The sequence below is a fragment of the Typopeltis vanoorti genome, chromosome 22 (genome assembly GCF_054136105.1).
Source record: "Typopeltis vanoorti isolate ZY-2024b chromosome 22, IOZ_Tvanoo_1.0, whole genome shotgun sequence".
NCBI lineage: Eukaryota > Metazoa > Arthropoda > Arachnida > Uropygi > Thelyphonidae > Typopeltis > Typopeltis vanoorti.
In genome coordinates this window covers 39,150,735-39,177,021 of record NC_143570.1, presented here as the reverse complement: position 1 = coordinate 39,177,021, position 26,287 = coordinate 39,150,735, and the positions used below count along the sequence as shown (strand labels likewise).

At 36.5% G+C, this 26,287-nt stretch overlaps 1 protein-coding gene across 1 annotated transcript in view; it reads right to left on the bottom strand.

Annotated features, from left to right (window-relative positions):
• Nucleotides 1-20,413: 20,413 nt before the first annotated feature.
• Nucleotides 20,414-26,287, bottom strand: part of Blos3 (Biogenesis of lysosome-related organelles complex 1, subunit 3) — a 62,879-nt gene continuing 57,005 nt past the window's right edge. Inside the window, exon 6 of the mRNA XM_090411875.1 lies at nt 20,414-24,126. Within this exon, the coding sequence (XP_090268001.1) occupies nt 23,995-24,126 (132 nt within the window). The 3' untranslated portion in view covers nt 20,414-23,994. The remainder of the gene's footprint in view (nt 24,127-26,287) is intronic.

Below are 26,287 nucleotides of genomic sequence, written 5' to 3'. Positions count from 1 at the left end.
GTGTAGCTTAACATAACAATGGGGGGGTTTGTATTAACATCAGTTGAGATTTTTATTTGTAATTTCAAATGACCAATGTTCATACGTTTTTGGTAACAGGACTTCAAATTCTAATACTAAATAGTTTTTCATAAAATTAATTATGGGGTACATACATTAGAGAGTACATTAGCGACTTTTTGATGAATAACATACATTCATACATACATATTCAAGGTCCACCTTTCCTAATTGGGTTGTGGGGGCAACAACTGCAAGAGGAACTTCCAATGGTCACGATCCTCTGCCACCAGGCTCAGGTGTTCTGGTGAGATTCCCAAACGTGTCCACCCAAAGTTTTGGATATAATCTATCCAGCGAGTCCTTGGCCTCCCACCCTCTGTCTTGGCAAAGAGGTCCTGCTGAGGGAGCCTCTCTTGTGGCATTCTGACCAGGTGCCCGTACCAATGTAACTGTGATCTCTCAACATGGAGAAGCAGCAGTTGAGTATTGAGGGTTTCTCGAATTGCAGAGCTTCTGACTCTGTCGAGTCTTGTCAGTCCCGCAACCCCTCGAATGAACGTCGTTTCATCCCCTTGGATTCAGTTCGCATTCTTTCGGTCATTACCCAACTCTCATGACCATAGGTGAGGATGAGGACATAGACTGTATTGAAGACAGCCAGCTTTGCCTTCTGGCTTAACTCCCACTTCAATACTACCGAACGGCCAAGCTCCCACAATATTGAGCTTGCTAAGCCAATTCGAGTATCTAACTCTACGTCCCATTTTCCATCATTCATGAATATGGCCCTAAGGTATTTAAACTTCTCCACCTGCCTCATTGAGACTCCACTTACATGTAGAGTGCACTGGGATGGTTGTCTTCAGACCACAAATGTTTCAGTTTTGGCCACGCTGATCTTTATTCCGCCGTCTGCACAAACAGCAACAAACCTATCCAGGGTCCATTGGAGGTAATCTGTGGAAGAGCTAAGCAGAAATAGGTCATCTTCAAAAAGCAGATATCCAATGCAACATCTTCCAATTCTGACACACTCACTGCCTTAGCTGTGCCTATCAATCCAGTCCATAAATATTATGAAAAGGAGGGGTGACAGAACACACCCTTGGTGGTGGCCAACGGAGACTGTGAAAGGTTCATACTTTGCGCTGTTTACCCTCAAGTCCCTGTATGAATGCCCAGAGTCTTGATGGCAGCCAATAGTTGGCCATCCACTCCATACCCCTGTACTACTTGCCTAAGCTTATCCCAAGGAACCAGGTCATATGCCTTCTCCAAGTCCACAAAACATGTGTAGACATTCTTTGCATATTCCCAAGATTTCTCAAAGACTTGCCGTAAAGTGAAGATTTGGTCAGTTGTGCTTCTATCAGGACGAAAACCACGTTCTTCCTGGGACTTTGCCTCAACTATTCTCCTGCACCGTCTTTCCAAGCACCTAGCATACACTTTTCCAGGCAGGCTGAGCAGAGAGATGCCACGATAGTTACTGCAATCCTGGTCTCCCTTCTTGAAGACTGGTATTATTATGCCTGTCTGCCATTGCTTTGGTGCTTGCCCAGATATCCAAGCAGCCTGACACACTCAAATCAGCCAGAGAATACCATCTCTATTTAAGGCTTTTAGCATTTCGGCCCGAATTTCATCATCGCCAAGCAGCCTTGCCTGATTTTAGCGATTTCATTGCTAAATAGACCTCTTCCACTGTGAGACAAGTCATTGCCCCGATCTGCGCCTCTTAGATGTCCACAACTGCTGGGCCACCTGAGTTAAGAAGGCTCTCAAAGTATTCTCTCCGTCTGTGGAGGATATTCTTCTCGGTTGTTAAAAGTGCACCATCAGAGGCCTTAATTTCCCTTGCTGTGCATGATTCCCTCCCTCGAAGGTGGGCGGATGGTCTGCCAGAATACTTTGTTTGCATTTGCATAGGATGAATCTAATCTTTCTCCAAAGGATGAATAACATTTATTTATTTATTTCTAAAAGAGATTTCTGAAATCTAGAAAATAAGTTTTTTTTTTTAGTGACTACATTAGCGAATTTTGTCTAAGTTTTAATATAAGATTATAAGGTGGTTTTGCAGTGAAATTAAAAACATGTTCATGAAAAATACTTCAACTGGTTTTGTGTTAAGTGAAAAACCTATAAGTCATTATTATTATTATTATTATTTTATTTTATTTTTTTTTTTTTCTTGTTGGTGATTGGGAAAAGATATTGAAGGTGGATATTTAGTAAAATTGTATTTGTGAAAGCATCGCATAGTGTCGCAATTGCAAAATCACTTTATGATGATTAACATTTATTTATTTATTTATTTATAAAAGAGATTTCTGAATCTAGAAAGTAGTTTTTTTTTAATAGTGATCATCAGTTATTCAGTTTGTTAGTGGCGGCATTGTGCATAATCATGCACCACTTATTGTCGAAGCTGATTTGACAGATTTATCTGTAGGTGAAATTGAACAACAACAAACAGGTCATGGCATTAATCTACATGTTCCTCTTGCTGGTGTGGCTGGAAGTAGTCGTCGCCCCCACAATTTTTACATTCTGAACGTGAAACTAAAAGCTCTTCTGCCACTACTGACCCGTCACTCTACAGGGATTTTTATACTGTTTCGATGGGCCAGTCACGCTTCTCTATCAAATATCAAACTCGTCAAATGACGTACCAAATTAGATTTCGTGACCTTAAACTCCTTCCACCAGAGTCATTTTTTGAAATGTTTCGAGATATGCTTAATGAGATCATTCAGCGTTTATCGAGTTTAGGAACTTTTTCTCACGTTCAGTTGGGTGTTAGCACATCCATCCACCTTACAGAACAACATTAACTTAACATTCATGTTGCTTTCTGAATTAACTATCCAAAGGATAGTTGATGCATTTTATGCTGTCATCCAATTGAAACGTGAGTTTCTTTTGGCAAATGATCTTGCTATCGATGTCATACTTATCAATATAAGTAACAATGGTGGCGGAAAAACCAATGTGAACAATGGTCCCAGAACAAGTGCTCGGGCCATCTTTGCATGGCCCGAGCACTTGTTCTGGGTGTTTCTGAACACACTGATGATGCCCAAACATACAGATAAGTGTGGTTAGATTGTAAAAAGATACAAACAAAGAGGGCTTTAACTATTCACAAAATTTCAGGGGTTCCGCTCATTTCTTGTCGTGTTCCAGAAGCAGGTCCCTTTCAAAAGCATTTGACTCCGGAATACCAAATCGTAATTTTTTCGGCAGATGCTGATTTTTCTATGGTGTTTCGGGGGCCAAATGCAAGTAAACAGGTGTGGCTTTTATTTCGCGAATCTCATTATGATTTTGTGCGTAGTATGCCAGCTGTGTTTGGGAATAGCCATCATTGCTCCACTTGCATAAAAACATTCAAAAAACCAATTGAATTGGATATTTGAATGAAAAGAAAATGCATAGATGTAAAAATGTATGCATCCGCTGCTGCACAAATGCCAGTTATAGTGTGCAGAACTTCTTTTGTGCAAGTCATGCAATAGATTTTTCTACGGCAACGAATGTCTGAATTTGCACATTCAAAATAATATTTGTTCAAAATGATCAATACAAGTTTTATTTTTTAAGGGTGTAATTAATTTTATCCATTTTTGTAATTGTGCAAATGATTTAAATTTTTCTCATGACAATTCAGGTACATTGCAAGATGTTTCCTATATTCTGCTAATAACAGCAGAATATAGAATAAAGTTAAAAACTGCAGCAGATTTTCTTATATATGTTTAGAGCAAATGCGAGTGTGAATAAGATTAAACAAATTCAAATGCGCATCATCCTGTAAACAGTAAACTCACGCAAGTTCAAGTATTTACTTGTTTATGCTAAACTACTTGTTAGAACTAGGATCAGAATAAAATAAGATCTTAAGGAATAATAACAAATAAGTGATTATAAATAATTTGTTTAAGACAAATCTATAAAATATCATTAAAATTTAAACAAAAATGTAATTTATTTTGATATAATTCAAATCAAAATCAAATCAGCTAACACCATTTATTCCTGTGTAGGGGGTGAGGCCGTTTTAGCCGTATCTAACTTTTAGAGACTGAGTTGGCAGTTCAATCTCCACTGGTACCGAATCAGAGATAGCTTGCCCAAGGATATCACTAATTAAGCAGCACCCAGTGAAGAGAGACGGCTCAACAAGTGCCGCCATCTCGTGGTCCCTAACACAACATATTTAATGTCTGAAATAGTGTGGGTTCGACGGTCGATTTTCTTGAGTTTACAGGATGAAAAACCCGAGTTTCCGGGAGGAAAAACCCGCTTGCCCATGCCAGAGATCGACTAACTCGGGAACCGGTCGAAAAAAGGCTTAGAAAAATTTCCTCTAGTCGCCGACTAGATTCGAAACCAAGAGGTCTTCCTTCATGTGGTCAAGCGCTGTGGTATGCAAACGCCACATCCACTGAGCTACACAGGCTCAATTAATGAATAATTTTTTTAAGTATTTCCTCCTCGCCTGAAATAAATCTTTGCCGCCTTTACTATCCTGGTGCCTGTGTGCATGGCACATATTGCCAGTGCACCCTTGATGGGGGAGCACTGTTCCCATTATTAGGCAGTATCATTGTTCCTTTATTGAGTTCACTTATTAGGAAATGAATCATATGTTTAAAAAATTTACATACTTCCAATCACCAGAGGAGCATGAACTGTACACAATAGATGATGAAATGACTGCCATTTTAAAACATGCAGATGAAGAAGTAAAAGCATATTTAAGAGTGTTCTGCAAAAGTATTTAGATTTGAAAAACCAATTGACTCACACAGGAGAGCAACAGGAACACAGACTGTCACATCGAGCCAGTGCACCCTTGATGGGGGAGCACTGTTCCCATTATTAGGCAGTATCATTGTTCCTTTATTGAGTTCACTTATTAGGAAATGAATCATATGTTTAAAAAATTTACATACTTCCAATCACCAGAGGAGCATGAACTGTACACAATAGATGATGAAATGACTGCCATTTTAAAACATGCAGATGAAGAAGTAAAAGCATATTTAAGAGTGTTCTGCAAAAGTATTTAGATTTGAAAAACCAATTGACTCACACAGGAGAGCAACAGGAACACAGACTGTCACATCGAGCACCTACACTGAACAAACCGAATACCCAGAACCATTCCTGTCAACCATCAACATCAGCCAGTCCCAGTGAGGAAAATGCTTCCAGCCCACTCCCTGCCCACAGGAGAGCTCGAAGAACCAATAGCAACTTCGTCTTTTTATCTCCCTGAGAGCTGCGTGGGAATAAGAAACTGGTGTGGAAAAAATGGTAAGTGAAAAAAACCTTTTTTTTTAAATTATTTTTTATTTTCAGTCAGTGATCTGTAACAGCATAAGTTACTGGAATATCATTTAACCACAAATCCTTAGAATAACATTTGCTAATAATATTTTGCATAGAAAGACCACATCTCAATATTAAAAAATAATCACAGTGCAAACCACACGCGACAGAATCATTAGCTTGTACAGGTACACTATTATAATGCTATATATTAGTGTTGATATTCAGAAAGTTAATATCGCTTTCGGGTGGACGACCGAAACTATCGAAAAAATCACCATTTTTGTCTTTGATATAGATTGCTTGCCAATGTTGTCCTGGCAACCAAGTTGGATCTGTGTTCACGACGAACATCGACTGCCGTTGTCTGATCGGTTGTTGTGGCAATTCATCACGAGCACAAACTCCTATGTCCACTTTTCTTGTGGTGGGTTCTAACTCTAGTATGCTTACTAATTGTTCAGTGTTCATAGTCCAGTAACACAGAACGATCGTTTGTTACGGATAACGTACACTGAAATTCTGCATAAAGAACCACTGTGATGTTTTCAGGAAGAGGTTGAGCAAATTTAACTTCAAGTCGCACGCTTCCTCTTCTTAACAGGCTGACATGGGGGGAACAACGGCATTTTGATCTGACGATAAATCATATCCATAGAGAACGTTTCCCTTTACATATTCCTCATAAGAAATATCATTGCCACAGTCTCTATTCCATTTTCCTAGTGATGTGAACAGTGACATGTAACATCTGCTATAATGCCTTTCTTTGAAGTTCGGAGTCAAAGGTTGCGAGGGATACTGAATATCGTCAGCTGTCACCACAAGACAATTCAGATTAAAATGATGAAAATAAAGTGCCATTAAATCCATCACGACCAGTCCAATAATTAATCTAGATGGTATTTCACCTAGATACAGATCGTCTCGTGTGGCATCTGACATACCTTTGGGAATCGAAAAATAAGACACTTGCACTCGATTGATGGGATATACCATGTTTGACTTGTCTAACATAGACAGTTTAGCCAGTTGAATCTTTGGGTTTATTTTGACTTTGCGGACAAAAAGTGTAGCCTCTTCAATTTACACTTTAATCTTACATCTGCATTTGCAGTCAGTAAACAAAATTCGGGAGAACTGTGAACCATACGAACAGAATCGTTGTTGATCAAGTACCGGTCTTGATGTATCATGTCAGCGTGTATTCGCCCAAGCATCTCGACACTTTTCGATTAGTTTATTTGAGCTTGTCGTCTAGGCATCCCACATTCACTTTTAGTAAACATATCATTAACATCAGCCACATGATCTTTAACAAATAGTTCATTTGTCAGTTGACTGTTTTTAGCATCTCTGTCATAATTTAGCAGGTTTTCAATACAAGCCCTATAAGGATACGAGTCTGATGCCACATTCACTAGTTTATCTTGGAGAAAAAAGTCAATTTGACTGAACAGGGAATGGAAAAAATTGTTCACGATACCAACTGAAGAATCTTCAATAGGTTTACTATCGTTGTCAGTGATGGGCACACGAACGCGTAGGTATGATTTTCCCAAATCCAAGTATTCTTCAGATGTACCTGTTATGCAAAATTCCATAGGACCTCCACTGTCAATACTGGATATTGGTTGGTAGGTGACATAAGAACTTCTTTCCACACACAAGTTGACATGATGGTGGTGGAAAAGATCTAACTCTGACATGATATCCTCAGCAAAAGATGTCATCTCTCTTGCACTTTTTTATATTCGTTTTCTTCTTGCTTCCATGATCTCTCTGAAGTAATAGGCTCTGAGCTTTTTCAACAGTGGTTTTCCCAGCTTCTGATGCTCTGTTTATAAAGGCTCTATGTACCAGTAGCCCCCCTTCCAATACATCTCCTATCATCTGCTGACCGGCTTTTAAGGCTTGACGATCGACAAATTGAGCTGCAGGTTTTAAAAGTAGACTTAAAAAGGAGAAGGTACTTCTGAAAATGCTACCTAATCCGTACCCACGCTGTATTGTGGGGCCCAGTAAACACTTGAGCTCCAGCTGCCTGCAGTGTGTAATATCTGAGATAATCAGTCAGGGTGAGCAACAACGAAGGAACACTTGGTGCTGCACTGAGCAACTCGTAACGATGGTGCACATGTATCACCAACTGTCTGTTCTTGGATTAAATCTGCATAAACAAAATATGCGGCTACACCCCTCTGTATATCAACTGGATATTTCCCAGTGATTGTACCTTTCAGTTTAACACCAATGTGATTAAAACCCAGTAGAAGCCCCAACCCAGGGGCCTCCTTTGGAAACAACAGGTTGCAATCTTTATGGACTGTCAGAGAAATGATGTTGTTCACTTGTCGGAAGTGTAATTTAACTATTGTCTTGCAGCCACGAAAGTGAAGCAATTTGCCGCTGTCAGAACGAATTTCAATGCTGATTGACTGAAATGTTTGTTTTCATAACGGAAAATAATCAGGATGAGCAACAGCGAAGGAACACTTGGTGCTGCACTGAACAACTCGTAACAATGGTGCACATGTATCACCAACTATCTGTTCTTGGATTAAATCTGAATGAACAAAATATGTGGCTCCACCCCTCTTTATATCAACTGGGTATTTCCCAGTGATTGCACCTTTCAGTTTAACACCAATTTGATTAAAACCTAGTAGAAGCCCCAACCCCGGGGCCTCCTTTGGAAATAACAGGTTGTAATATTTTGGGACTGTCAGAGAAATGGTGTTGTTCGGATTCTTTTTTCCAATAATCACAGAACTCACATCAAATACTGCTTGAAGAAGTTCAGAGGGTGAATTGTAACTACCATGAGGAATCTTGTACACTTTGTAAAATCCTTCTTTAGACCTTTCGAAATCATTATTTCCTTTGATGGTGTTGTTGTCGATAGTGTTGACTCCTCCTCCTCCTCCAACTCCACGTATCATATGAGACTCATCGTAACCGGAATCGATGTTATTAAATTCTCCCGGAAGATGAATTTCGACAAGAGCAACTTCCCCTTTACCTTTAAGTCTGATCTCGTGTGGTAATTCCATTTGAAATTTCGTTTGCATGTTAGTAAGAAACATTTTCATACTGGCGTTATTAGGAAGGGTTAAGTAAAACATCTTCGCTACGAACCCAAGAATTATACGATGAGGGATAACTGAGCCACTTAACAAAATATTGAGGCTTTCCTTTCTGTTTGCGCTGTTTAAGTACTTGTTCGATTAGATACACATCTTCCAGAAGTTCATTGGGTATATCAGCCTTTTGCAGTTCAGGTTCATAGAAAGTTCTCTCCACTATCTCTCCGTCCCGACCGCGAACTCTGTATACTACAGGGTTTCTATTAATAACCTGAGCAATAGAGAACAGTTCTCGTGTCCAGTTACCCCAAAACCCTTTTCGAAATTTGTGGATATCATCACTTAAAACCACACTATCACCTAAGTGAAATTTTGGTTTGGTAGTCTCCGCTTGGGTTCCGTACAAATATTTCCAAACACGATCCTCGTTGTGAAGATTTACTTCCGAAGGAGCCATACCGATAGAGCGGTGTGGTGTGAGGTTATAAGAATGTACAAGGGTCAGCAACACATTCGTATAACTTTTACTTTTAGTATATGTCACCCATTTGTAGATCTTTGTTTTCAATGTTCTGATAAATCTTTCTGCAGTGAGTGCTTTAATTTCGCTCCTGGTCGTGTAGAAATGAATATTATAGTTTTTAAACAATGCACGAACTTTCTTGTTGCAAAACTGTTTTCCTTGATCTGTTTTTATGTAACATGGTACTTCTTCAAAAATAGACTCGAAAGCATTAACAACACCGTCTGCTGATTTCTTCTTTTGTGTTCGAACCTACACAAATACAAGAAGGACACACACACGCCCCCATTTTCTTTTGCATGGGATGACATATCTGCCAAATCATATTGAAAAGTGTGTAAAAGTGTCGGGACTTTGATTTGATTGCGTTTGAACTTTCTTCTAATGGGTTTATGTCTAACATAAGTGGGCTATGTTGCTAACCCAACTTTTCACGGTTGCATGTGGCAAATTTGTATGTTTCTGTAAAGCTTTGATACTTCCAAAAATCGCTACTGTATTAGGATTATAGTATCTGCTAACTTTTCCATCACTAACAACAAGATTTTTTTCTTTGCAGGTGAAAATCAAGAACCATCGCAAAAACGCCAGTTGCTTGTTTTTATAGAAGTGTTACTAATATTAGTGTATTTGGATCTTGTTATTCTCATATAGGAAGCAGTATCAAAAGCAGCCTATCACACATCTCTCATCAGAGAAATGTTACAACAAGAAAAAGACCACAAGCATTGGTGATGTGTGAAAATTCCTATTTCTCTATGTAACATTCAGAAAGATATCATTGTAAATAATATCTGTGAAATAAAATGTGTAAACTTAAATGAACAAAAGGTGTCGTTGATGTGTTATGCATATTTAAGATCACTTTTGAAATCACTGAATAAAAACACAATTTATTTATTCAACTTTAAGATCTTAAATTTTAGACAAATCAAAATATTCGGATGATTAATGAACATGTGAAAAAAAAATGTGTGTTTGAGGGACACCAGCATTTAATTAAATTATTCTGAAAAGCCTAAACCCTGCCGCCATCTAGACTCTACTCTACTCTATGATTTCTCAGTCTTTTAACAGGAAAGAAATACTCCAAAACTGTATTGGAAAATTAGTACCGCCATCTATAGACATCCAAAGACAAAACTTGATGACAATGATTGATGTGTGTCACCCTGATATCTTGGAATTTTCCAAGATAAGATATCTTGGAAAATTCCAAGATATCTTATCTCAAAACATCGCCCACAATTCCATAGGCAAACCAAATCGCCACGTGATGTCACAGAGACATATGTTCCCCAGAAATTTCCAAACACATAAGGTCATGATTCCTTATCTCGAAAACATCACCACAATGCGATACACGAACCAAACACACCACGTGATGTCCCTGACAGAAGGGGGCCGCCCTTCTGTCAGGGACAAAACATTCCAAACTCTAGCTTATCACTAACCATCACCCATAATGCCATATGCAAACCATTTACTTATCTACAACTCATGACAACACACATGCACGACACGGACATCACTCCCCCTATTCACCCTACCCCTATTTTGTTTAGTGTCCCACCAATCACGCCACGAATCCTTATCCACTAATATTCCTTTTCAAATCAAAACAATAACATCACTTATTTACAACTAACAAATTACTCACTTATCTTCATCTAATAACAACACACACCCACGACACGATTCCTTATCTTATCTTGATCGTGTTCAAAGTGCCCCACCAATCACGACACGTATCCTTCTCTCTAATCATCACCCATAATTCCATACGCGAACAAAACAAACAAAGTGACGTCACACACACACAGATGGTTCCCAGAAAAATTCCAAACTCATGACGTCACACACACAATGACGTCATCATCTGAACAACCAACACGCCACGATTCCTTATCTTATCTTGATCTTGTCAGAAGTGCCTGGTATACTACTTAGGTATATATATATATATATATCATATCAACAACAGCCTGAGTTACAATCTCTCGGACGCACACGTTGCTTCTGTTCAGTACTGGCGCACTCGCGACAGCGCGTAGTATTCGTTTGTATGGAACTCATACTTGCATTTTTTCAAACATACTGTTTTTCACTTGTTCTGTTAATACAATTTTAAGTCTCTGTAATATTTTATATATTTCTTTGAGTATGATACCTCATGATGTTCTTGTAACGAAACTAGTAAACTAGTAGTATCTTGTTAAATATATCTTGCCATCTTTTCTCTCGGTAATAGTCAGTAAACTTATTTTATATATATATATATATATATATATATATATATAAACTTATATATATATATATAAATATACAAACTCACTTTTATGTATATATATATATATATATATATATATACAAACTCACTGAATATATATATATATATATATATATATATATATATATATATATATATATATATATATATATATATATATATATTCAGTGAGTTTGAGAATTTTTGATGTATAGGATTTGCCTGGTCTAAAACCAGCCTGCTCAGCAAGGGTTCGATTAAGGATCGTAGCGTATTCAAAATTAATCATTCATGGAGTTTAAAGAGGTTGCTGAGTAGTGATAAGTCTGTAATTTTTTGCTTTGGTTGGAGTTTTCCCTGATTTCAGAAAGGCCACCACTTTAGCATGCCTCCAGACAGTGGCACACTCAGGATTTAATCTGGGGGGAGCACTCAAGATTTAATTTTGGCCTAGTTGAGTAGACGATTTACGAATACACAATACGCATTTCATACGACCTATGACTGAGCATCTGCAGTGATTACCAATACACGATAAGTAGTATAGAAATAGAAGACACAACATAAATAAAAAAATTGAATTTTAATTATGAAAAGATTTTTGGAAAATTTTCTAATCTCCGTTTTCTTTTTTGGGGGCCAGGGACCCTTGGCTTCCTCCCTGGGTGCATCACCCTCCAGATAGTTGGTATCCTTACGGTTCTGAGGCAAGTGTTGTATAGGTTTAATAATCACTCTTTAGTCCTGGGTCCAAAATGTTTAATTTGTTTATTACAGATATCATCAAGGCCTGCAAACTTTCTAGGTTTTAATAGGTCTGTGGCAGCATTGAGTTCAGCAATCGTGAAAGCAGAGTTAATCCTATTTTGTTCCTCACTTGGGGTTCTAAATATCTTATTTTTCAGGGAATTTTCCATTAAGCAGCAGCTGGTGACCAATTAGCATTTACCTGTGCAGTAGCACACTCAGGATTTAATCTTGGAGGGGGCCCGAGCACCCAAGATTTAATCTTGGGGGAGGGAGAGTTGAGTAAACAATTTACGAATACACACTATGCATTGCATACAACCTATGACTGAGCATCTGCAGTGATCGCCAATACATGACAAGTAGTATTGAAATAGAGACACAACATAAATAAAAAAAAAAAAGAATTTTAATTAGGAAAAGATTTTTGGAAAATTTTCTAGTGTTTATTTCCTTTTTCTTTTGGGAGAAGAGGCCAGGGCTCCTTAGCCCTCTCCCTGGGTGCGGCACTGTACCTGTGGATGCTCATATGGCTTAGTGATATCCTTCCTAATTCTGTTGATAAAGTTCCATGCCTTTCTACTACTGAGTCATATCAAGGGCTTCTATTTCTTTTTTCCATGAGGAACTCCTTTCCTCTGCCATCTTAGAGCATGATTTTTCTCCTGCAGGGACAGTCTCCTCTGAGAAGGGGTTGATGTTGTAAAGTAATTAGCATACTGTGCTTGTATATCACTGGAAAGGCCTGGAACATAGTTTGTGTGGCATCCTCCGGGAATGTGTTTGGTGAAGATTTTCCTCAGTATTTGTATGAACTGGGGATATTCTTGAGGTTTTGGAGGGACTGGCCCTATGGAGCAGTCAAGATCGTCCATGAAACCCTTCCAAATAACTTTTTTTGAAATTAAATCATTGTCTGTAAGAGAATATGTTCGGCATAATGGCTAGGTTGAATTGAAGCATTATAAGTCTATGTTGAATATGTGGAATGGGATTTAAGACCTTTTTAACACAAGTGTTGGATATTTTTGAGCTAACAAATATGAGGTCAGGGTTATATCCCTGCTTCCATCTGCCACTGTTGAAAGATGCAGGGAGTTTTGAATTATGTATCAGGTTTAGAGAAAAGTTTTCAGCCAATTTTTCAACAAGTTCTCCATTTTCACTGGACTTTGCATAACCTCAGTTAATACTATGGCTGTTAAAGTCACCTAATACGACATTAGTCATGTATGCATTATTATTGAGGAGGATGTTGGGGAAGGAGAAAGAGTCTTCTGGCAGTTTATAAACTGAGGTGATTAAGATCTTTTTAAATGCAATTGAAATATCAATTGCATTTAAAAAGATCTCAATGTTTCTGTTATTCGTTGAGTCAATGGATGATGGAATTAAGTTTTCTTTATTAAATATTGCACTACCATATTTACCATGGGGTATCTCTTTGAGTTTCACACCAAGGATGTAAGGTCTGGTGGCACCTTCCCCTCTGTGAGTTTCTTGCAGTCAGAACACATCACAGTCATTATCTCTGCAAATTTTTGCAATGAGATCTTGCTTGATACTGGAGAAACCTTCAATATTAAATGATATTATTTTTAGGCCTGGTCCCAGGTGAGATCCTCTAGTGCAGGAATTTGGGAGCATTTTAGTTTGATCACTTGCATTTGATTGGTAGCAGCTTTAGCTTCTTCTAATGGATACTCACAGGGTGCAGGAATGAGAACCTAGCTGCTGCGCACCCCTGTTGTAGTTGATGAGAGCAACAAATTTATTATCATTTGAATGCAAGAGACAAAGCATCAAAACAATGTGAGAGAAAATCACTGCACACATAATTGAAGGTGCAAATGAATGTAAAGCTAGCAAATGTGCATATGACTTGACTTTGATAAATCTGAGATAATCTGTTAATTTTTAGCTATTTTGATATTTTAGCAAAGATGAGGGGAAAATGATTTCTGCAATCAAGTACTTAAGTTATTACAAGACAGCAAAAAACTGCTCCACTGTGGCATTGCAAAAATCTATTTGCTTTTCAGCCAAGTAGGCAGTGTTTTCATCTTCCAACCAATGGATTTTGTTCAGACAATACTGGGCATCAACATTTTGCGAGTTTCTTTAAAAAGTGGCAGATGAATTTCATTTTCTTGCTCCTGAAAATGAAATTCATCTATGTTTCATCTCAAGAGCAAGGGTTGAGTGATCTGAAAAGTCAGAATCAGGTACGTGAGGTACAAGTGGCAGGAGATATATATATATATAATGGGTGTTTGAGTATTATTGGTAGTCAGTTGGTACAGTAGTATGGAGGTTAAAGGCTGTATTATTCGTTTTAAAATGATAGCATTATTAAGCATGAGTGGTTGATGGCATTTAGCCCAAAATTGCAGGAATAAATAAGATGCTGATATGTGAGGACTAGGCAATGGGAATAAAAATAGGGCATTTTCAGAAAAAAAATAAAAAAAGGAAAATATGTTTAGCATGATATAGCAGATTATTGTTCTGGAGATCAAAGAAGGTAGCAGTGACAAATGAGTGTAAAATGGTTAGGCAAACAGATAAACTAATGGCTGATCATTATAAAAAGAATTGTAGTAACACCGAATGTTAATAGAAATGTGAAAATGAATTGTTTAGAGACTATGACTTCATGCAACATATAATAAAGGGACAAGCTGAATTAAAGAGCATATCAGCATGTGATAAATATTCTTGCTGTCTTCCAGTGGATGAAAAATTATAATGAAAAGTGATAATACAGGAATTGAAATACACAAGACTTAAATTACATTAAGAAACAGATACAATTATTCAAATTGCAATCAGTTTAACAGAAGACTTACTAATGCATGAGGATAAGTTCTTGCACTTGTTGGCTATTTTAAAATCTGTGGGAGTTAAGATTAAAAATTTTTAATTAATTCTTGAAGAAAGGAAACATAAAATAATTTAACACAGCATTTCCTAAAGTGTGGGTCTGTAGCCCCAGTACCAGGCCAACTCCAGGCACTAACAAAGCAAGTGCATCTTGAGTGACATTCCATGTACATATAAATGTGTGTGTTTAGAAATAAATTGGATTTTATTTCGTCATAACTGACTACAAAAATAATGAAACCTAAAATACATAAAAATAAATGCAAACATGAACTATAAAGCCACTAAAAACAAACTACATAGGCACCATTTTACAATATAAACTCGCCAAAACAATGGGGGAGGTGGCACAAATTAGCTGTTGTTCAGTACTGCATGCAGATAGTTAGCTGGAAAGATCTGAGAAGTGATCTAGTTTTAATATTTTATTTTATAATAAAATATTTTTAAAAGTTTTATATTTATATATAATATTTTAATATAAAAATGTAAATTATTTTAATATCTTCAATTATATTAATGTAAAAATTACTACATTTAGTAAGAAAGGTTTTTATTTTATGGAATACAATTTTGTTTTCATTTTTTTTTAATTTTCAAGTAAATAAAAAAAAAAATAGAGAAGTTAATGGGGGGGGGGGGTTATATTCGACTTTCATTTTGTCAGTACTGGTCCTCAGAAAATAGCAAAATTCACGATACATGAGCTGTTCATAGAGAAAATCGAGGTAAAGACAATAAAATGGAGGTGTTATGTAATAATAATAAATTAAACCACAAAAATGTGTAACTAGTGTTAATTCAAGTTTGATAACATGTACATACAGAATAGACTTGGTTCAAATTCATTGCCTAGTCAATATCAATGGCAGTAAAAATATTAGATATTTTTACTGACATTACAAATATATTTATTCAATCTAGCAGCCTACTTGCATATATGATTGGATGCAAAAATTATGAAAAAAAATATATATATATAATCTCCAGATATATAAAGATTGGGAACACTCAATTAAAACTGAATGAGAAAGCCTAAATTTAAAATGAAATAAGAAAATTTTTAGCTTCTGATATGCTGAAACCAATGAGATGAAAAAATCAGTGAATATAAGAGAAGATAAAACTGGCCTGAAAAATTTCACGCCGGCTGGGGCGTCACCCGGTTAAACAAGGCCCCCCGTTGTTTTTGCCAGGGAACCAGGGCGAACAGCGAAAAGTCAGCTACTGGAACAAATCAGAAAACACACTACAACTCAACATCACCAGAGTTAAAGATTCGTACTATCAACATAAGTAGCCTGAATGGCAAAGAAATGGAGCTAGATGAGGAATTAGATAAGTACCAGATCGACATAATAGGGGTGACTGAAACAAAAAAGACAAAAACTGGTGAGATCTTTCTGAGCAATAAATACAAAATATTATATTCAGGCAATGACAATCAAGGAAAAGAAGGAGTAGCCATAGTATTCAACACAAAATACAAGGCTAATATTCTTGAATGGCAGTCAGTCTCAAGTAGAGTAATGTGGGCAAATATGAGAATGGGAACTGGACAATGAGACTTATTTGTACCTATAGTCCCACTGAGGGTTCTACTAAGGTAGAAGTGGAGGAATTTTTTGATGCTTTAGAAAAAGCAACTAAAAATGAAAAAGGAAAAGTTGGTCCTTGTTGGGGATCTAAATAAAGTAGGAAATGATTGTGAGACATACAAAAATATTTTGGGAAAATTTGGAGAAAAGAGCAAAGCTAATAATAATGGAAAATTTCTGTTGGATTTCTGCTTAGGACATAGACTGGTTATTACTAACACCATGTTCCAACATAAAAATGTGCACAAATTCACATGGAGAGAAGAGGCAAGGAATAAGAAAAGTCTCATTGACTATGTTATTGTTGATAGTGATGTTTTCTCCCTGGTGCAGGACACCAGAGTGTACAGAGGATTTGAAATTGCAAGTTATCACTATTTAGTCTTGAGCAGGATAAAATTGAATTCCATATCGAAAAGAATAACATGTAAGAAAGTTTTAAAGTGAATAAAAGTTGAGCAGCTCTCAGATGTGAACTGTAGACAAAAATACACAAAGATTATTGAAGAAAAAATTAAAGACTTTGAGAACAGGAATCAAACCTTCGAGATTCAGTGGCATGCCTTGAAGAAAGCCCTGATTGATTCAGCTAGAGAGGCATGTGGTGAAGTTGTCTGCAAGGATAGAAAAATTAGAACTCCATGGTGGACACAGGAAGTTAAAGAGGCAGTGAAGGAAAAGAAGAAAGCATATCAAAAGTTCCTGGCAAATAAGTCAGCTTGTGCTCTTAGAGAATACAGAGACAAATGCAAGAATGCTAAACACTGTGTAAAACTAGCTAAACAACAGTCATGGGAGGACTTTGGCAAGAATATAGAAAATAAATATCAAGAAGGTGGCAAAATATTCTGGAGGTTGTTGAAGAAGCTTAAGAATGGAGGAAAGAGTGCTGTAAAAGGAGTTAGAGATGATAAAAGTGACATGAAAACGGAAGAAAAAGATATCCTTGAAGTACAGTAATTACTTTGAAAAACTGCTAAATGAAACAAGCAGTGATGACAGCACAGTGGTAAAAAACACTGACCAGGCATGCAGTCAGGAATACATATCCATACTTGAAGTAGAAAAAGTCATCAAAGGCTTGAAATGTGGAAAGGCAGCAGGGGTAGATGATATTCGACCAGAAATGCTGAAGTATGGTGGTTTAAGAGTCTTACAGTGGCTGCACTGCATAGTTCAGAAAGCCTGGACAGAGGGACGAATTCCTGATGATTGGAGTAGAGCTCTCATAGTACCCATATATAAAAAGGGAAATAAAACTGAATGTGAGAATTACAGAAGTATCTCCCTACTGAGTGTTCCTGGCAAGATCTATGCAAGTATACTTGAGAAACGTTTGAGAAGAATTGTGGAAGAAAAGCTGGGTGAAGAACAAGCTGGATTCAGGCCAAATAGAGGCTGTCAGGATCAGATCTTCACTTTACGACAAACAGTTGAGAAAGCATGGGAATATAACAAAGATCTGTATTTAAGTTTTGTTGATTTCGAAAAGGCATATGACAAGGTGCCAAGAGAGAAGCTATTCAATATGCTACAGTTATATGGTGTCAATGGGGCATTATATCAAGCAATACTTAGTCTTTATTTGAGTTGCAAGTCAGCAGTTAGAATTGAAAGAAGTACAGGATGATGGTTTAATGTTAAATCTGGTGTGAGACAAGGATGTACATTATCCCCTCTGTTATTATCTATATGGATCACATTATGAAAGAAAGTGGTATTAAACATGATATCAAAATTGGAGATATTGTCAGCTCTTTGCTTTATGCAGATGATGTTATACTTCTAAATAAATCTGCTACAAGTCTGCAAGATTCTCTGACTAAATTGAATAACTGTTGTAATAGATATGGTATGAAGGTCAGCAATAAAAAGACAAAGACAATGAAAATAGGCAGAATCAATGAAAATGTCAACTGTGTTGTCAACATTTCAGCTGCTTAGGCACGATTTTTAGTGAAGATGGTAAATTAAATATAGAAATAGACAACAGAATCAGCAAAGCTGGTATGGTGGGAAGTCAATTGAATAAATTCATATGGAATAAGAGAGAAATTAGTCAGAACACTAAATTAGCTGTATACAAGATAGTATTCAAACCAGTTTTAACTTATGGATCTGAGAGCTGGGTCAGAAGTAAAACATTTGACCAAAGACTAGAGACCGCAGATATGAGAGTCCTGAGAAAGATTATGGGCATGAACAAATGGCATCAATGGCAATATCATATTAAAAACGAGGATATTAGGAAAGAACTTGACATTGTCAGCATCCAGGAATGCATTAGCAGAGCTGATCTCAGGTGGTATAGTCACTTAAACAGAATGGGCAAAGAAAGATTAGCAAAACAAGTTTTCTCTGCCAGGTTGGTGGCAAAACGACCCAGTGGAAGACCAAGATATATGTGGATTGATACAGTACAAAGTGCCTTAGACGATAGAAATATAAGATCTGATAATGTTGGAGTCTTGACAAGTAACAGACTGATTTGGAGGAAAATTGTAGATAGGAAGTTAGTAATGATATAATTTTTTTCATGTAGTACTATCATATCCTGTACACCCCTTGAGGGTACATGGCACGAATTTGATGATGATGACAGTCAGACAGAAAGGTTGAAAGCATATACATTCCACTATGGCTGGGAAGATAACACTGGTATAACTATCCATGCATGTGAAATGTTAGATATATTGCTAGCATCCAAATCTCTTTTTGGGTGTTAAAAAAGTTAGTACATCTCTGGCACTTGGTTCAAGCAGGCTCTATAAAACTGTAAATGAACATAACAAAAGCTGTTTCTTAGCAGCGATTTTCAATTTTATCATTTATCTTTTTACAAAAGCCAATTAGAAGTGAATCATAAGAGTCCTCAGAATCTAAAATACTTCAAATTATAAATTTTAAAAAAAAATTATCAACAAGATATGAAATATCTTGTTGATAACTATGAAAGATATGAAAGCCTTGCAATCATTTATTTTACATTATAAAGTACTCATCTGCTTATTCACAGGGGGGGGGGGGACTGCATAAGGAGCAAAGGTAGATAACTAAAAAGAGACTTTAGCATAGCCTTTAAGAAGTGAAGAGAAATGACAGGGCTCCTACCCTAATGTTCTATGCTCACCTTCTATGCATGATGATGAAATTCCATGTAAAATGGAACATCATCTGGTTTAAATTTCTGCTGTTTTCATCAGGGAACCAAGATGAAAAGTCAGCTACTGGAACCAATTCCAAGTCAATTCCAGCAGAATTCAAGCTATGCTCCATCAACAGCCAGAGGCATGAGGTTGCTGTTCTAGAATCCAGTCAATCAAAATACATCTAGAAATACTAAATAAGTCTCTTTTGCTTTCCTGTCATTTTGAGTTTTATGTTTCTTTCCAAGCAATGCTAGATATAAATAATGATGTTGTGCTGTATTGCTTGCTTTTCAACTGATAGTACTATTTCTAAACTATACTGATCTTCTCAATAACTTGAGAAGATCAGTATAGTTTATTTTTAGTAATTTTGAAAATGGTTAGTCAACACTTACCACAGCAAACAATGCTATAACAAATTATGGTAGGTTTTTGAACAAAGCTGCAAATTAAGTTTAAATAAATAAATATATATATATAAAAATTGAACCCAGGCACTCTTTCATTTGTGAGAGTTGGCAAAATATGCATTAAGAAGCTGTTGCTATAATTCATAATGTTACAGTTCACTTGCTGTAAATTATATGTTTAAGTCTAGAAGATTTTGTTTCTGTGATGTTGCCAAACATTTTCAATATGATATTCCCACCAATGTAAGGTTGTGGACTTACAGCAAATTATTACTATGAGTCGGCTGCGAAATAAAGTTGTGAAATTTCATAAACCTCCAATACAAGTTTATCAAATATCTTTCGGTGTATAATAGAGACATGCATGTTAGACACTATATTTTTTGAATAAAGGTTGCACACAAGTAACAGAAAATTAAATATAATTTATTACTCCTATATATTTTGCTCAATATATCATGAGCTTCTTTCAGTAAGAATACAAAAAAACTGGTAACATTTAAATTCTGAATACAAGAATGAGTCATACAGCATGCGTGTCAGTCACAACTGTGCAGTATTTTTTGAATACTATTATTCAAAAAATAAAGTATTTTTCAGTGTAGTTCATATACTATAGTCACTTAGTAATCATACAAAAACAAAGTGAATTGTAGCCAAACTGGTATGAAATGTATATTATAATTGCATAATTTGATGAAACCATACAAAGGAAGTGAATGCATCAAACGTTTTCTTTAATAAATGGAATCTACAAAATATATATAAATAACAAGCTTGCTTGCCTGAATTCATTATAACAACATTTATGATCTTTACATCATATACTGAATTCATATTTAACAAAAAAAAGACAACAAAGATGTAATATTGGCTAGAAAATTCATATATGAAAAAAGTAAATCTTTCTTTTAACAATTAAAAAATGTTTAAAAATAATTATAAATCTATAAAACAACTGACATGGATCATTCATGATTTAAATTAATATAACCTACATTATTTTTTTTAATTCTTGATTAAAAAATTACTTTTATATGTACAACATACATTCTGTATGCCTATGTACAATAAACAGGAAAAATTCAAGAAAGAAAAAACATTTGACGACCTATGTCCTCTAAGAGTGGAGACTTTGGAAGGCAGTGACACTAATGATTTTGAAAGCATATGGTGTGAGGTAGAGGTGGGCAAGACAGGATATTTAGAGGTGTTGCTACAGACCCAGGAGTACAGAGGGTGGGGACCAGGAAATGTTTAGACAGTTGAGTTTGGCAAGTGCAAGAAAAATGATTGTTATGGGAGATTTTAACTACAGTAGTATAAACTGGCGAGGAAGATGCATGTAACAATAAGGGAATGATATTTCTAGAATTCTTGAGGGACAAATGTCTTAGGCAAGATGTAATAGAGGAAACAAGAGGTTCAAGAGTTTTGGATTTGGTTATAAGAGTTGATAATAACTGAGATGACATCTCTCCCACCAGTTGGAGAGGGTGACCATATGGTTTTGACTTGGAAAATGAATAGACATGCAGGAGTATCAAAGAGACGGGAACGTATGTGGAATTATAAGGCAGGTGAATATAATAGTCTAAGACGTCCACTTGGGGAGGTTTCATGGAGGGAGGAACTGGAAGGCCGGGATATCATTAGTGCATGGGAAATTATGAAAGAATATTTGTTAGCAGCAATGCTAAGTTGTATACCACGAGTGAACAAGAGGACACAAAGGAGACAAGTGAAGAGAAGATGCATGAAGAGTATAAGACACAGGCCAGAAGAGTGACTAGTATGGTAAGGAAGACGAAACTGGAAAATGAGAGGAGATTAGCCCTAAGATCCAAAGAAAATCCTAGGAAATTTTTTAGATATGTGGCCAGTAGGAGGAGAAATGACTGTGGAAGAATGATATTGTGGGATAAAAATGGGAATAGAGTGACTGATGCAGAGGACATAGTAGAATTGTTCAATGAACACTTTATTGGAGTATTTCATCCTGGAGGAGTCAGTTTTAATACTAGAGGGAATAGGGCAGGTCCGAAGTTTAGAGGTACAGGAGGAGAGTGCGTTTCAAATACTGAGTACTCTGGATGTCAGTAAAGCTGCGGGACTAGATGGTATTTCACCACAAGTTTTGAGAGAATGTGCTAGGGAACTGACAGTGCCTTTGACCTGGCTTTTCAATGAAAGTTTGGCTGTGGGAAAGGTGCCCATGGAATGGAAGGAAGGTAATATAGTGGCATTGCATAAGGGTGGTAGCAGACTGGAAATGTCTAATTATAGACCAGTTTGTGTGCCATTAGTTAGTAAGATCTTGGAGAAAGTAGTGAAGGACCGTATACAGCATTGGGCAGATGAGGGTAATGTTATCTGTGAGAGTCAACATGGATTTGTGAAGGGGCGCTCTTGTTTTAGCAATATGCTAGCCTTTTATGATAAAGTTACAAGAGCATTATATGAGGGAAAGGCATATACTGCCATTTTCTTAGACTTAACAAAGGCATTTGACAGGGTGCCACATGATAAGCTGATATTTAAGTTGCAGCATATGGGTCTGGATGTCAGATTGGTCAACTGGATTCAGGATTGGCTGTCTGATAGGTATCAGAGAGTTGTGTATGGTGGGGCAGTTTCAAGGAAGAAAGGGTTACAAGTGGGGTCCCACAGGGCTCAGTACTGGGACCTATATTGTTTAACCTTTATATCAATGACATTGTCAGTGGAATGCAAGGGGATATTCAGTTGTTTGCAGATGATGCAAAGCTGGGAAGGATTATTAGTAATAATGCAGATGCGGCAGCCCTGAAAGAGGATTTGAATAAGCTAGATAGATGGGCAAATGAATGGAGGTGTCGGTTTAATGCAGCAAAATGTAAGATCTTGAGGTTTGGGAAACATCAATGGGACACTGCATACTCTATGGGAGGAATTATACTGGAGGAAGTAGGGGAGACAAGAGATCTGGGGTTGATGATTGATAGAAACCTGAAATTTAGGGGACATATTGCAAAGGTGGTGAAGTTAACACAGAGGATTGCTGCAATAATGAGAAGGACACTGACCTGCAGAGATAAAACAGTTATCATTCCGTTGTATAAGACCCTGATCAGACCACACTTGGACTACTGTTCTCAGATTTAGTCCCCAGGATTTGAAGGGGATAAATTAACTGTGGAAAGGGTACAAAGGCAGATAACAAAGATGGTTTCAGGACTGTACAATGATAGTTATGAGGATCAGCTGAGGGAATGTGGACTGCAGAGTTTGATGGATAGAAGAAGGAGAGGTGATATGATTGAGACTTTTAAACTGTTGAGAGGTGGTTACAGGGTTGACACTAGGGAGTTCTTTCTTGGCTGAACAGCGGGAAGGAGTGATGACAAGAGGCCATCCCTGAAAGTTACGAAAGGAAACTGTGAGCAAGAGGGTGAGGAGTGATTTCTTTGCATGGAGGGTGGTTGAACCATGGAATGCATTGCCTGATAGAGTGGTGAGAGCAAGAACGGTCAATGAATTCAAGGATTGGTATGATAGACTGTGTTTCTTAGGGGAGGGACCTCCCCTCGATGAGTCTTTTGACTCCATGGAGGCCTGAATAATAATAATAAAATAATAATAATTTCATTGAAATATATTACATTTTAACAATAGATTTTGAAAATGACTGAAAATCTGATGGGAATTCTGAATGAAGTCTTTTTAACAGCAAATACAATTTTTCAACAGAACTAGCATTCAAAAATCCCTTTTGTTTAAATTTGGCACATATTGCATTATTTATTCTAATATACATAATCAGTGATAAATCCTGGCTGCTGAAACATTTCACACTTCTTATTTTAACATAATGAAATTGCTGTTGTGTCAATCAACTATACATGTCTTATTCACATAACTATCTTTCAGCCTTAAAATATATCAATTGAAAATAATCATCTGGCATACAGATATCTACATGAAGTTTCATAAAGAGACTATTGCATTTAAGGAGTTTCATCAGTAGAAACGACAGGAATGTCAATATCTGGTAGGAATGTACAGCTGCGTATGGTCTGTACTCTATCTTCCAACATGAATAGTTCATTAGTAAGTCTTCTCAATGTTGAAGAAACTTCCTTGGGAGAGAAAAAAAATCTAATAAATGAAAAATGCAAGCACAGCATTTAGTCAGTGAGAGCATATCACCAAGTAAAAGATTTACTGTGAGAAGAATATGAACAAAAATTAATTTAGCATATTTTTCAATCTGGTCCAAATAAGTGTTCATATATAAGAATTCTAGGAAAATGTTCTCAAAGCTCTTAAATGAACTTAAGGAGTAGAAGAAATAGAACCACAAGAGGAATAAAGATAGTTTAAGAAACTACGCAATAGGACATTCAGGATATACAAACTAATTACTTTGTAAAAAATTATTAAAAGACAATCAATCAGTAACGGGATACATTCAGCAGATATGGGTATAGTACTGAAATATACTCCAGTGTTATTTAAAGTAGCAGAAAAGGTTGTTTAAGAATCAAATCTAGATGATAAACAGGAGGAAATGTACATAGTAGAGTACAAAATGGAGAAAAAAAATAATGCTCGGAATGCCTAAAGCAGGTGACCACCATACTGAAAAAAATTACTTTGGCTGAAAATACTAATAAGAAATCAAAGAGCACACATGTTGATCCTTGAAACTGCAGTAAAAAATCTGAAATAACCTGTGATTAGCTTTAAAATCAACTGAAATCGTGAACCTTCTGTGATCTAATGAATGGAAATGGTGAACAGGAAAAATCTTAAAAAAAAAAAATTCTTTCATCTAAATGATAGGGTGATAAAATAGCTTGCTTTCATCAAAATCAAAAATTATGCAACTTCAGCCCCTGTCCCCCCTTCCAATGATTGTATTATAACCAGTTTGCAAAGTTTTTTGTATTTTTTTTTCTATCTGCAAAGCTTTGTCATTAACTTCCTTGCCTGAGCATCACTGTTTTCTTCAGGTCTCATCATTTAGATTCTGATCTGATCTGATTTTATTCTGATCTGATTTTATTCCTAAACTCATACAGTTTTCGTTAATAATTACATATAACAGGAAAAATTTTATTAGTCATTACACTACATTAGAAATACCAACTAGTTTTACTTTTTCCAGCAATTTATTTGTGTTCCAACATCAGTGGCTTTCTTCAATTCTCCCATTATAGCCCTGAAGAATCCACCAAAACATAGGTATGAGAAACTAGTCAGTATATTTTCTTGTGCAACTTAATAACATTTTCCCTACTATTACAGAAGCTTAAATTTTTATAATATGTAGGATGCATAAACTATGCTTCTTTTTTCTGTCAAATGCTCTTCTAATGACTAATCTACTTCTTTGTTATTCATGTGAACCTTCAACAAAGAATTCTTGAAATTATTTCAGTGGTAAAGTATCCATGAAATAGTAGAGCCACCATAGCTCAGTTAGTATAGATGAGACCTCTGGTTGGGCTCAAATCAAAGACATGGGTTCAAATCCCATCTATGACATGAGCAACTTTCAGCAGGTGTTATCAGTCAAATGGTGATTAGTTGGTCTTACAGAAGTGGTTTTTTTGTCCCTCAACCAGGCAACTAGCCAAAAAAACATGAGTTAACAGACAAAAAATACATTATAACCAATAGCTTTATATTGGTTTCATAAGATTGTGCTGTGCTGCCAATATGGGACTCACAGATAATGTTGCCAATTTAGCTTTTTCGAGCTAGATTTAGCTCTTTTTTTTCTTCTCGGGCTCCAAAAATTTTAATCTAGCTCCTCCAGAACTAGTTTCAGCTCTTTTTAGTTGTTTTTATAACTTCACGTGGCCCAACAGTCTGCCATTTTGTCGCCTTAAAGTTGATAGCCCCGCTGCAAGTTAGTCTTTGCACAGTGTTCTGGTTGGTAGTTACGATAGTGAGTGGGAAGTTTTCAAAGACTGATCGTAATTCGTTGCAGTAAAGAGTTGTATACCCTTCTTCAAAAATGAGCAAAGAGAAAAATAAAGCTTACAAGAAAAAATTTAGGAGGGATTGGTTGCAAGTGGGAATGTTTAGTAAATGGTTGTGTGAAGTTCCTGGTGTGCTACAAAAGGCCACTGTAAGTTTTGCAGATGTGATATACCTGCTAAATATTATCAGCTTGTAAAGCATAGCGAAACTATGAAACATCTTGCTGCAGTTCCATACAAGGCTGTTCCTATTACAAACATGCTTGTGAAAAAAAGTCTGATGAGACCACGAACTTTGAAGGTATGTTAG